Source organism: Loa loa (assembly GCF_000183805.2).
Source record: "Loa loa unplaced genomic scaffold supercont3.113, whole genome shotgun sequence".
In the NCBI taxonomy this organism is placed as follows: Eukaryota; Metazoa; Nematoda; class Chromadorea; order Rhabditida; family Onchocercidae; genus Loa; species Loa loa.
Window position 1 is genome coordinate 140,257 of NW_018108293.1, and position 12,513 is coordinate 152,769.

Here is a 12,513-nt window from a genome sequence, read left to right on the forward strand (position 1 = left end):
TGAAGTTCTGTACAGCACCAATCAATTTACAATATCGGCTTTTCTATAGCGGAAGCTTACATTCCGCACATGAAGTTCTGTACAGCACCAATCAATTTACAATATCGGCTTTTCTATAGCGGAAGCTTACATTCCGCACATGAAGTTCTGTACAGCACCAATCAATTTACAATATCTTTACAACATAAGTTCATCTCCACCATATCAACACCACGTTTCTATATTATAAAAATATTTTGGTTTTTTTCCACAAATAGTGCTGTATCAGACTGGTATGTCCTTTCAGTTTAAAAAGCCTCCATACTCTTATGTTGATTCCATGTCACATTTTCATTCTCCAAATTTTATTTTGCCATTTACTCCCTACTTATCCGCTCGTGTCCTATCCACAAGTTATTTATGTCCAGCTTCCATCATCTGTTCTGTTGTGAATTGTTTGGTACATACTACGTAGGTCTAACTTTTCACCTTTTTCCAAATTCATTACTGCATCTCGCGTGATAATTGTCAAGTAATTTGAACAGTTAGTTTATCCAAGTGATTTATGATACAGTTAACATATTAAATAGCTTCATAACACTATCAAAAATTACAGCAATTCATCCCAAATCTTCACTGATTGGTAAGTTACCCATTTTTGAGAATATGCATTTAACGCGGGTGATTTTAAAAACCCTGCCCAGCCAGATATTTGTATGGAACCTCAACGAAACGAAACTGTACCGCTCGTAATGGATACCTGATGTTGTCGCATCCAACATAGCATCCAAAGTCTGCTTACCAATTTCAAGATATCATTGACTCGTTATCTCGAATCCTCGGAATTATTCGAAATGAAAGATTTCAGGGCAAGAAATCTCTGTTCGGAACGCTATCCGTATGCGGTGGTAAATATGAAGGACCATTGGAAGATGCCCGCTGAATTACTTCAAGTGACATTCATAAGGAAAATGTCTCAGAAACCACAGGATGTTTTCAATCGAAGGGCAACAACTACTCCGATATACATAAATTGTTAAAAAAAATTAGGATATAATCTGTAAAATTGTGGAAGTACCGTGCTGTTGCGGAATGTGCCCTTTGAAGATGTCGTATAAAAAGTATCCCCAGCTGCTTGCTCTTCTGAACCACTTCTGCAAATGTAACTTCTCGAGTATGTTGCTACACCGATCGGAAGAACAGGAGATAAATTAATAAACTGGTAAATACAATTAAATATAAAACTGGCTAATCAAGGCCGAACACACAAGGGGTTACAAATTTTTCATCTCAGTGAGTAATTCCTGACTCTTGAAATGTACGTTGGTGCAACCGAAATAAACAGTGGTGCAACCGAAAATATAAATTATAAATTAAAGTTATTACGAAGTACACGTTAGAAACATAGAATACAAAAACAATCATATGCCAATGTAATGAAATTGCTGATAATCAGACAACCAAGTGAAAAGTGTTCAAGTTGGTGAGAAAAGAAACGAAATCACAGAATCAGTACGGTATTTTACTATTCTAAAATGCAGTACTTCTTTTCAGCAATATAACGGTTTTCCTAGAAATTATGTTCTGCAATAATTTTGTAATCTTCACCGATATAATTCATGATTCTGATTTTCATTGTTCACTATATGTTTTAAAGGATTACATAAAAGGAACATGAATATAACTAGGGCACATAAAAACATCAGGATTAATGGGAATAAGCGTTAGCTTGAAACTCCAGTAATATTTTTATTCATGATTTTCCAGTGATTCTGCTGGCGATGGTACTTCTTTCACATTGGGCATATAATCACGCGCCATTAAACACGCAAAGACAGTCATTACCATTCTCGGTTTAACCTAAAAAATTATATGTCATACTCCAAACGAAATTTCAGATAACTTCCATGGAAATGAAAAAATAAAAATGAACTTCAACAATGTCTTCTGGCAAAGCATAGATTTTTGCACCAATTTTGCGTCCTGATGTGATTGCGTATTTTGCATTCTCCAAATTATCCTATAAGAAAGTAACTGATATAAAAACTTTCTTTTTTCTTTTGCAACGCAAACGGATGCAGGAAAATGCAGGTAATAATCGGCAAACTTAACTGAAAGAGAAATATTTCATACACTCTTAACAAAGCTGAAATAGAGAGTTTCAGTATGTAAATCAATAGCTACAGACAAAACTAACCTCAGCAGTACCAGTTTTTACGAGTGAGTAACTGATTGTGCCCGGTTTGATTGATTCAATAAGATCCAGAACGACACAAGCATCGGATATTACTGGGTCTTGAAAGCTTTTTATAGATCTTTTTCGATCGGAGGACGCTAACTGCAAATGCGATGAGATGTCGCATCCACCAGTATGCTCGCACATTTAAAGAACTTTTAGAATGATCTGCCATAGTCATGAAGTTTCAAAAGCATAGAAAAGTCCAACACATTAAATCTGTAAACTTTTGCAAGGTTCTACGACATTGCTACATCCGCAAAAAAAGCAATATTCATGGAACATACTTTTTTATTCACCCACGCAATAATTTCTTTATCAGTTGCCAAAGAATCACCACTCTGCGTACATTGCGCTAATACAGTCAAAGTATAGGCGCGCATCAGCTGCCATACCAAAGCTAAAAGAAAGGGAAATACGACTGGAAGAACAACTGACAATGCTATAATCTCTCACTTTAACTGATGCTTTCATTCTTAAACCACTTCAGAGTCCCTCAAGAGAATGTTTCCCACCTTACGGCCATAAGTAACCACCAGCCAGTTCGTCCCAGTAATAACTGCTAATAAACGTCGATTTCGAACAGCTAATCTCACGTGCAATCTTCTCCGAAATTATGAATAAACAAACCAAGCGTAAGCGTTTGATTGCCATCATAAATGTCTTTGCCCTGTATTCCAACCAATGAAAACCGCAGCTGTTTACCAAGTTCAATCGCATAGTTGCAGTTCTGGATTTGGTCCATCATACCTTTTAATTTGGAAAACTTCTTAACCACTCGTTTCCAATTCACTATTCCAGGGCGAATTATATCATAAAGCTGGAACAAAGGCTTCAACAACCCAATAATTAATTTACAATAAAATCACTACCTAGCTAACAAACAAACCGAAAAATGAACTTGAGATCGCATAGTATTTGCTAAAGTGGTTTTCACACCACATGTCAATTACATTCATTGAGTACGCTGAACTAACTTGAAAAATAATAACACCACTGCAAAGATCGCTATAAAGCCAGTTGACATGTGGATCAACACCCATACTGTTCATCCAATTCCTATACGTCTTTTCCTCACGTGTTTCATCAGCAGTATCGATTTCTGAAAAGTCCAAATTTCGCTTATTGAAACTAAACATCAAATCCAGAATGGAAATCACAAGCAAATCGGAATTCTTCAATGAGGTATAAACTGGACAAAGCCCCTATTTAACAAAACGAAAAATAACCTTCCTCCTTTCTCCGTTAAAATGATGACTGATGATTTAATAGGTCAGAATTATCTCGTTTCTCTTTCATCGCACTTGATATTGTCACAATAAAACTCACCAAACTCGTCTGCTCCTGGTTCCGGAAGGCTTGGATATTTATTAAAAAGATTGGCAACAAATGCTAGATTTAATTTATAGTTCCCTTGAGCAACATCGCTTGGCGCAACAAATTCGCGACAGTCTATCTTCTCAGCTTCATTCAACATAGCCGCCGCTCTCTGTATGTTACCCTGAAGAATGATTGAAGACTTATAAGTCAGAATTTCTTTTCCATGTTTGTTTCCTGCTTTTGATATAATGACGGAAATCAATTTCATTTCCGAAATTTCAAGTAGACACAAAAAAACTTGGTGCAGTCGTTCTACTGCATGTTTTCCATGATAGTATAAGTAATATCAAGAACCTTTTATATTATAAATTAAACTTATATTTTGAAATCCCTAATTTGATTTGAAAATTTTTAATGCCATGCATTTATTTGTAAATTATGTTTATGTTAAAATATTTGCTTCCACCCAGCTTTTCTACCCTTAAATCGTTTGAAGTGAGGCTGCCAAATTTTGAAACATAATAGCAGACAAAGGCACGCAGTTTCTACCTCTACTGTGCAATGTAGCAGCAAATTCTGACGTGAAAAAATATTTACATTTTAGCAAGAGTGGACAGAGACGATGCATTTTGCAAGTAAGCTAGTCGACAGTCTTTTAAAAGAATGAAGTAAATGAACAACTAATAGTGAACAGGCAGTACAGCTAAAGAAATACAGAATTTTAGGGGAGCTGGATGATAATCAGAGCAACCAGCAAATAAAGATAAGATCAAGACTGAAAAATATTCACGTAGAAACAAAAGAAAAAAAAACCAGTGGGGAAAAAAAAACAAAACCATAAGATCATGCGGCCTTCAAAAAAACAATCTTATAGATAAAATTGCGCATGTTAGCATAAAACTTCATTGCAAAAATCAACACCACATTCATTTAAACCGATAATGCTTTCGAATGCTACCAACGACCAAAATTAAGGACTGAGAAACCTAACATACCTTAACAGAGAGTGGATAAAGGGACACATTCGCTGTTTTTGGAGCGATTTCATTAAGTAAATAAGTATAAATCTCCGAGTCGATAACATCTGCGGTAAAATTCGTTAGCGTCCGATTCAAGCCAGCCTTTAAATATTTTTGATGAAATAAAATGAAATTGAAATGGACCTTCAAAAGTCACTAACACAAACGAGTTGTCCTCCACATATAACTATGTTCATATTATACGACAATTCATGTTCTACACTGAACTTTTGTGGAACTCTGCCTTCATTCCATCACCATCACCGTAGTCAACAAAAAACGACAGTTAATTTAACATGCTGAGTAGTAAAAGTAGAACCAGTTAAAATTTTCCAAGTGAAGGGAAATTACCAATCAAATTCAGTATTCCTAGCCTTTTTCGTACTTTGGAATTCACTGTAGCTCGAAAAAAATTTGGAAAGACAAATGAAATATTTTATTTTTGTTGGTAGAAGTGGAAACCCATGGTATCTATTCCAAATCAACTGTAGTAAGAATACCTTTGATAAATGGTAATTAACCCAACGTATCAGAATTTGTTCTGGTGAAAGCTTGCGTAAATCGTCCAGTGTCTCACCTTCTTGCAACAGCCGAAATAGTCCAGGCACATGTCTTAAGTCAATCTGATTAAATAAACCGATCTGCAATATAAAGCAATTCAAGAACCTTCAGTTATCCAGCCTTTTAGTGCTATTTACAAACATTTCCATAAGAGGAATCAACAAGTCTGCAGATGGTTGAACATCTGCAGACTTGTTGATGTTCAACTATTTAACAATCATAGCAAAAATCCTACTAAAACACTCACATGTTATGTTAAAGACAATTCTAAGATGAGTTGTAGAAAGCCTGACTTTGTGAATAGATTTCTTCCTGAGAAATACGTTGAATCAAGATACAGTTTGAAAATTACAGCACTTACCCGAATGATCTGCCACAGAAGGCCAAGTACGAGATGTGGTTTGCCCTTACTCAGATCATCACCATCGATATTAACGATATTACAACCGATAGCCTGTGCTGACATAAGTGCCAATATCAAATTCTCCAGTTTTGTATACGTGTTCAAATGCTTTTTGTTAATGGCTCTTTCATCAATGGTGTCAGGTACTGCCAAATTGATGAGTTTGCTACAAATACCATTCAAAACAATTCAATCTAATTCAGTTGCTAAGAACTGCTATTAAGGAACAATATCTATCTTCTCTTTCTTACTTCCTTAAAATGTGGACCGAACGGAAGAATTTGGTGAAGCAAACAAAGAGACATTACCATATAATAAGCCCGTCTTGCACTTTATGATAAAGGTCTCCACCATCAGTTTTTACAGGCACTAGATTTTTCAAATCCGCATCATTGCACAAATTACTGTTGATCCAATTTGAAAAAGCTACCTCCTCCTACAAAAAATCTGTGTTTTCCAAAATATTTTTCACTAATTTCCAATACTCGAAAAATGACAGAAAAAGAATTCCGACAGAAATCCAAAGGATTAAGTAGATTTGTTTTAGAAGTGCAGACCTCGACTCGAATGGTGTGCACGATTTCCTCATTACTTTGTTCTGACAATCCCTTTACTGTATAAGCACCAGTCACCGAACCAATCCGCTGTTTCCATTCATTCACTTCCTGATCTTTTTCGCTACGTAATTCAATAAACAAATTTTGGAAATCATCAAATGCCAAGTTCTTCGCGCTTCCATAGCGTTTCATTAGTTCACGAAACTGGAAGCAAACTATTTTATATAAAATGGTAGTTCGCAATTCAATCATTGAATGCTAATTCCATATAAAAAATAATAAATTTACCTGAAAACCTGGGAGGTCAATGCCTGCAATTTTAAGTGCTTCCTGAACATCCGCCACTGGTATTGTACCACAACCACTTTCATCAACCTAAATAAAAGTAAAGAATTAACAAAACCACATTACTGTGGGCTGACCCATTCTGATCATTCAATATAGCTTTAACTGACATCGATACTACAGTTTTAATACACAAACCAATTATTGATATACACAGTAAAATCCATAATGAATTTAAGAACTGACTGTCGAAAATCTTTCAGCGAGATCAACGATCTGCTCTCTCGTCAGCATTGACACCGGGAGTTCGTACCGCCGACGCACTCTGAAATCTCAGTTACTGTTCTGGAAGCATAAAACAGATTGCACCACTGAAAGACACTTTCCAAGTTTGCATCAGCGTCTACAGAATTTGAACGAATTTTGGACTTACTTTGGTCCTACCCAATCTCAACCCTCTGCAGTCAAATCTCATCCGGCGCTACCCAAGCATTTTTTCAACTCACCATCTTAACAATTCTTATCAGTTCCATCCTTCAACCATTACATTTGCTTTCTCCTTAATCTTAATTACTGTTATAACTAAATGACTCTTTTTAATGTTTTTCGCCTCTAACAGTACTTAATTCTCAAACTTCACCAATCCTGCTGTCCCTTCCCTCCACCGTACCACTTCACCCGCCTCCAACTTCTGATTTGAATCCAACTACTTTGTGAGATGCCGCGGGACGTTTTCTGTTGCATACTACCACGTGTGAAATATTTTTTTGGACATGTCTTGTTTTCACTATGACGTGACACAATCTGGTATGTTATCGCTAAGGAACTAGTCAAGCGGTGATGTGTGAGATTGCACGGGTGTTATTACACAAGTTTCACACGGCCAGTTATACAATGCAATACTTATAGTATAGTCGCGTCAGTAAGTTAGCATTCAATTCTTCAGTATCAAAGTGGTGAGGCATTTAGGTTGAATGTTGACTTACTTATGTGATGACATACCAGTAACTACCCACACTACGCACACATTCAGGCATTTTTGAAGTATTTAGATACCACTTCGTCCCAAAATAGTTCCAAGTCATAAAATGAAAGCGTCTGTATCTTATTTGGGATTTGAAGTCCTCAGGTTTCAAAAGGCGCGAAATGGATGATGGAAAATGCTGTTTAAAAGATCAGCGTTAGAGTCTGATAAGTGCTGTAGGCTAGTTAAGTGGAAATTGTGGTTGTAAACTGGTATGATAACGTGGAAATAACGCACCAAACTTTTGTCAAATGTGGATGTTTTTGATGATTTTTGGCCCGTTTGTAAGCTTACTTATTCTTACTGATATCAAACAAATTTGGTACCATGATGCTTTTACTTAAATTAGAAAATCCCGCCCTCTCTTCCTTCGCTGAAATGTTGTCTTTGTGAATAGAATCTCATTTATTTTGAGTACTGGTTTATTAAAAGGAAAGAGTAGTTTTAATAGCTTGGAATAAGCAATTATAATGTCAAGATCAGTCTCATTACTGAAAGGCCATCAGTTTCATTTAAAAACAAAGAGGTCAACCCACCGATTTTGTTTGAAAACAAAAGAATTCAACCACTTCTGCATGATACTCTCGTTTTAAAGGAGGAGAATTTCTTCGTATTAACATGGCTAATCTGAATATAAGTTATGGTTTAACATGACTAATATAAATATAAGTTATGGCAATTTGAATATAGCTCATCATTTATCTGGAAATGGCAAAAAGCTAATCTGGAAAGTCTTGCAGAAATTTGCTTTGGTTATGTCAACCTTTTTAAACACAACATTGAACCGATGCTTGCAATGAATAATTGCCTTAAAAACCGAATATCGATAAATACGAGTAACAACTTGCAGCACCTTCGTAAGCAAAGAAATTAACGAATCATTTTATAGACAACTAAATTAAGGTTCGTCCTCAATTGCAGTATCCAAGCCCTTTTTAGCTTTGCATTATAATTCGATCACATTCAACAGTTATTCCCGTTGCTTCCTGTGGTGATGCTACATGTTAGAGGAGGGCTCTAGAAGGAGGTTCAGGACACCATCGAGTCATTCTGCTTAATTTAATTCTCATCAGATACCAACAATTTCCAATTTCCATTTATACAGCGGGGCTCTTTTTATAGTGAGGTAATACAATCGAGTTCAAAAAATCACAGAAACAGAAGCGAAATGAAGTAGTACGATCTGACACCATTTGAGGGTTTATTTACTGCTTGTTGGAGAATCAACAGCACAAGCGATCACAAAGCCGCAAAACAAATACACAATAGCCGGCCTTGCATTTTAAAATTTATGAATTTTGATGAAGGGTAAGCATTAGGAGCGTGGCGCTCTTCAGAAACAGTCAAATGAAGAGTCATTATCCCCTAGTTGTTGACTAAAACGTTAGCAGTTTTTCAAAGTCAAATAATCTAGGATTTTATCACATTCCTTATTTTTAAGCAGGGCCCAGTTTTAATTTAAATTCACATGTAATAGTTTAATAAACACACGGATATTTCTCCCACAATTTTGAGTCACCACATATTTCCTACCATTCTTATCATTTAATTCTCAGATGATATGTCTTTTTTTTTCATTGTGATGCTGATAACATATTCACTCTTGGTGTTTTCTATTCAGTGGTCATAGCTGTTTACTGTAAGGACCAAACAAAACTATAAAAATTAAACAGTGGCCTGGTTGAGGAAGAAACAATATTAAAAATATGACTGGACGAGGTTTAGATTTTTGCTAGTACAACCAATAAATTGACATGCTGCCTTTTGAATATGAAATAACTTTTCTGAACAAGTAACTACTGGTTTAGATCTTACAATAAACATAAACTTTTCCGTTTTCTTGGAAATAAAATGTGAAATAAGTTGGAACGGGAGATATGTTGTGAAATAAGTTCCAAAATCTGACGTAACTAACAGAAATTTATAATGCGATCTTCAGACCAAAAACTAAATTTATTGCTAAAAAGTTCCAACCTTTTTGTTAGTTTTTACTAGTTCAATGCATTTAGAAATGTGAAATGCACTTGGATAATTGTTACATTTTCAGAAGAATATGTCTGGATGGTTGCAACGTTGCCGCGTTTAAACACTTCGTGAACTACCAAAATGCCTTTCAGGTTATCATAATTGCTCTTCATCTCCCCTATTCCCTTAGTATCAATTCTAGTAAAACTTTCACTATCACTAGCTCAGAAAAACTGCCCATAAACTCCTACTTTCAACTTTGCTTCCTTTCACAGCTTCCGTTTCCATACATTGTTGCTTCAGAGTCTGAACTTGATAAAATCGTATCAGAACTGTCAATATATTATGAAAAGGCGAAATTTCACAATCTCCCGTTATAAGTTGTGTCTTAAATATGAGTTACTTCTTCCAGTTTTCAATACTTTAGGTAAATTCCTATAGAGAAATAAAGTGAAAAATGATTTGCGTAATCGTAATTTTTTACTTTATAATGAAGATAAAAATTTCTTATAGCATATGATGTGTTATTAATGATGTTAATTGCCTATCGCTATAGAATATGAGAAAAACAATCCCAAGACAAATCAATGAAAGTAAGTAAAGGAGCGGTGTCTTCTAAAAGATGTTCTTTAATGCATTACTCCTGAGCCTTCTGATGATTTGAAATTTTGCCCATTTTTTCCAGTCCTGCTCTTTCTGCTCTTTCCTCAACGTCCACCAATCCCCCTTTGAAACTCTATAGTTTGATATTCATCCTCACTCATCTTTAAATCCTATTTACAGCTTTCAGCGGTGTAGGTCTTTGGATAAATTAAGATTTACTATCAGATTTCAGCTTATTCCATAATTTGTGTATAACTGACCTCTACGTCCTAAGTTCTCAAATAGGTAACTTATTCTCACACAAACACAAAACTTCTAGCTCATTCACGGTTATGTCACAAAAAGTAATGAAGAAATGGTAGACAAAATAGTATTGGTGAAATGATAAACCAGGATAAATGCAAACATAATGCCTTGCAGAGACAACATGTTTGAATAGTTATATAGCTGCTGGGTTATCCATAGTGGACAAATTACCTAATTAAACTTTTGTCCTGGACAATTTGAATGAAGTGATAGTAGTCTTTTTAAACTTTTATTTAACTTGCATGCCCTTCGCCTGTGTTTCGTTTTCACTAAACAATCGATTTCTATCGATTTGTCTCTAAAACACTGTAAGCATGGTAAACCGATTATTTAAAATGAGTAGATTAGTAGAAATACGACTCTTTAAGATAGAAGTTAGATTTGTGAAGCTTACTGATAAGTAGTTGTTAGAAGATTAAATAACTTTCTGATGATATACAGTATCTGTGCTCGACAAGACCTCATCATCTTGCATAAACGTTTGACCATTTTCAAGTGGTAATTAACATGATATATTCAAGACAGGACGAAAGACGGAAATTTAGAGAATTTAAGAAAGAAATTAACTTGTATTATTCACCACACTAATTCGGTTATTTTGCTGCTTGATACAAATAACATAATCAGCTGTGTTTAACCAAGTGAGCACAAGTAACCAGGCTGAGATGAAACTAATCAATATATTACGTATTACAAAATGGTAGGTAACAAGAAAGCAATGAAATTTCATGGTGCGAATGTTTTGGGGACTGGCTGAAGTAAATCCATATTTTATAGTCGTTCCAGCCAGTAGGTCATTAAAATTTTTACAAATGTCCATAAAAAAGAACTTGACTTGGATATTGGTACTCCCAGTCCCTACTGACTTAATTTTATAAGTAATATTTTATAATTAAGAGTTTATAAGTGAATAATATTTTTATAAGTAACAGGATGTTCAAAATGGTCAAGTGGCCACCCTCTTCATGGATGACGTGTCCAGCTTGCAGTTGTCATCATTGGCAAATGTGTTTTAACCCATTTCAGACGCTAACAAACCGGCGGAAAGATCCATTTCATACGAGTATCCAATACCAGCACAGATGTATCGTGTACTGAATTCGCGAATAGAAGTAGCATAGGGAATGACAAAAGTAATGACCGGTGTTGCTTTTCAGAAGCAAATAAAACCTAGCGACATATTAGTTGTTAAAAAGACAGCGAACAGTGGAATTTAAGTCCACTTACCATACAGAAATTCCCAGTAGATGTAAAAAATTAAGGATCTTGCACGTTGGTTTTTCAGATCGTTCAGGTATTCACCTTTTTTCCAATCCTTTTCCTCGACTTATTGTTTTGAGCAGATGTGCACTGCCCCTTTCATAATTCTCCAAAGCAGACCACAATTTTAATATCAGATTGTCCACTTTTAAAGCTGGGTGATTTAATTTCTGGCATAAAGTAAGTACTCCTTTTATGCCAGAAATTAAAGTAGAACTAGAAATTAATGATCGACTTTTGGTCTTCGACAAATCGATGTAGGCTTTTTTCTATTCATTTATCTTTGTCACAGTTTTTTTCGTAAAATTAACATTCGATATTTAAATACTCAGATGATCTAGAAATCTGACATCTCATAAGTCTGGAACCTTGTTAGTGAAAGCGCTTGGGAAATGGTGCATCCTCATCTCACAACTTTCTGAAAAATCATGTTAAGGCTTTTCCCAATCACCTGCACAATACCTTTTTTTATGTTATGCTTACGAAGAGCTTAAATCCTGCAAATTTATATTTTACGGCCGAAAGGTTCAAACGTTAGGACAGTTGTCAATTCAAAAGTTTTTCAGGATGCAACAGTAGACTTTCTCAGTCTTCTATGTTTTTTCTTTATCATTCCTACTTTACATACTCAACCTTCATCATGGTTAAACAAGCCTAATTCAGATAACTACAATCTTGTGGTTGGAGAACTTTATTGCAATGTATCAATAAAAAAAGAATCACAACACTCATCTTCCCGGGAATCATCCAGAAGTTTCACTCACTGCTTCTTTCATCGTTAGGAAGAGGGAACTTTCTCTTATCTCTACTGCTTGGCGATTAGCATCTTTCGAATCAAATACGATGCATCACAAGTGGTGCAAATTTACGATAACTATTATATGAAGAGTTAAACAAGGTATATATATATATATATATATATATATATATATATATATATATATATATATATATATATATATATATATATATATATATATATATATAGTATAGTA

The 12,513-nt window shown here is 35.1% G+C and overlaps 1 protein-coding gene across 1 annotated transcript; it reads right to left on the bottom strand.

The window, feature by feature from the left end:
* Positions 1-495: 495 nt before the first annotated feature.
* LOAG_08482 (L-plastin) lies at positions 496-6,691 on the bottom strand. The gene is made up of 15 exons (XM_020447714.1): positions 6,607-6,691; positions 6,364-6,450; positions 6,076-6,279; positions 5,827-5,954; positions 5,477-5,684; positions 5,055-5,195; positions 4,531-4,656; positions 3,545-3,716; positions 3,193-3,317; positions 2,846-3,035; positions 2,503-2,615; positions 2,177-2,317; positions 1,913-1,999; positions 1,058-1,839; positions 496-918 (listed from the first exon to the last, which is right to left on the bottom strand). Exons 1-14 carry the CDS (start codon positions 6,652-6,654, stop codon positions 1,729-1,731), a joined length of 1,881 nt encoding a protein of 626 aa, XP_020302085.1. The 5' UTR covers positions 6,655-6,691; the 3' UTR covers positions 496-918; positions 1,058-1,728.
* Positions 6,692-12,513: the final 5,822 nt, after the last annotated feature.

What these genes read in the sequence shown, in the direction of transcription:
- LOAG_08482 (XM_020447714.1), bottom strand. Translation starts at nt 6,654, where the DNA reads ATGCTGACGAGAGAGCAGATCGTTGATCTCGCTGAAAGATTTTCGACA. An exon ending in CAAGACGGGCTTATTATATG is followed by an intron (nt 5,685 to 5,826) that starts GTAATGTCTCTT and finishes TGGTATTTGTAG; the next exon opens with CAAACTCATCAATTTGGCAG. An exon ending in TGCCAGAAGACATTGTTGAA is followed by an intron (nt 1,840 to 1,912) that starts GTTCATTTTTAT and finishes ATAATTTTTTAG; the next exon opens with GTTAAACCGAGAATGGTAAT.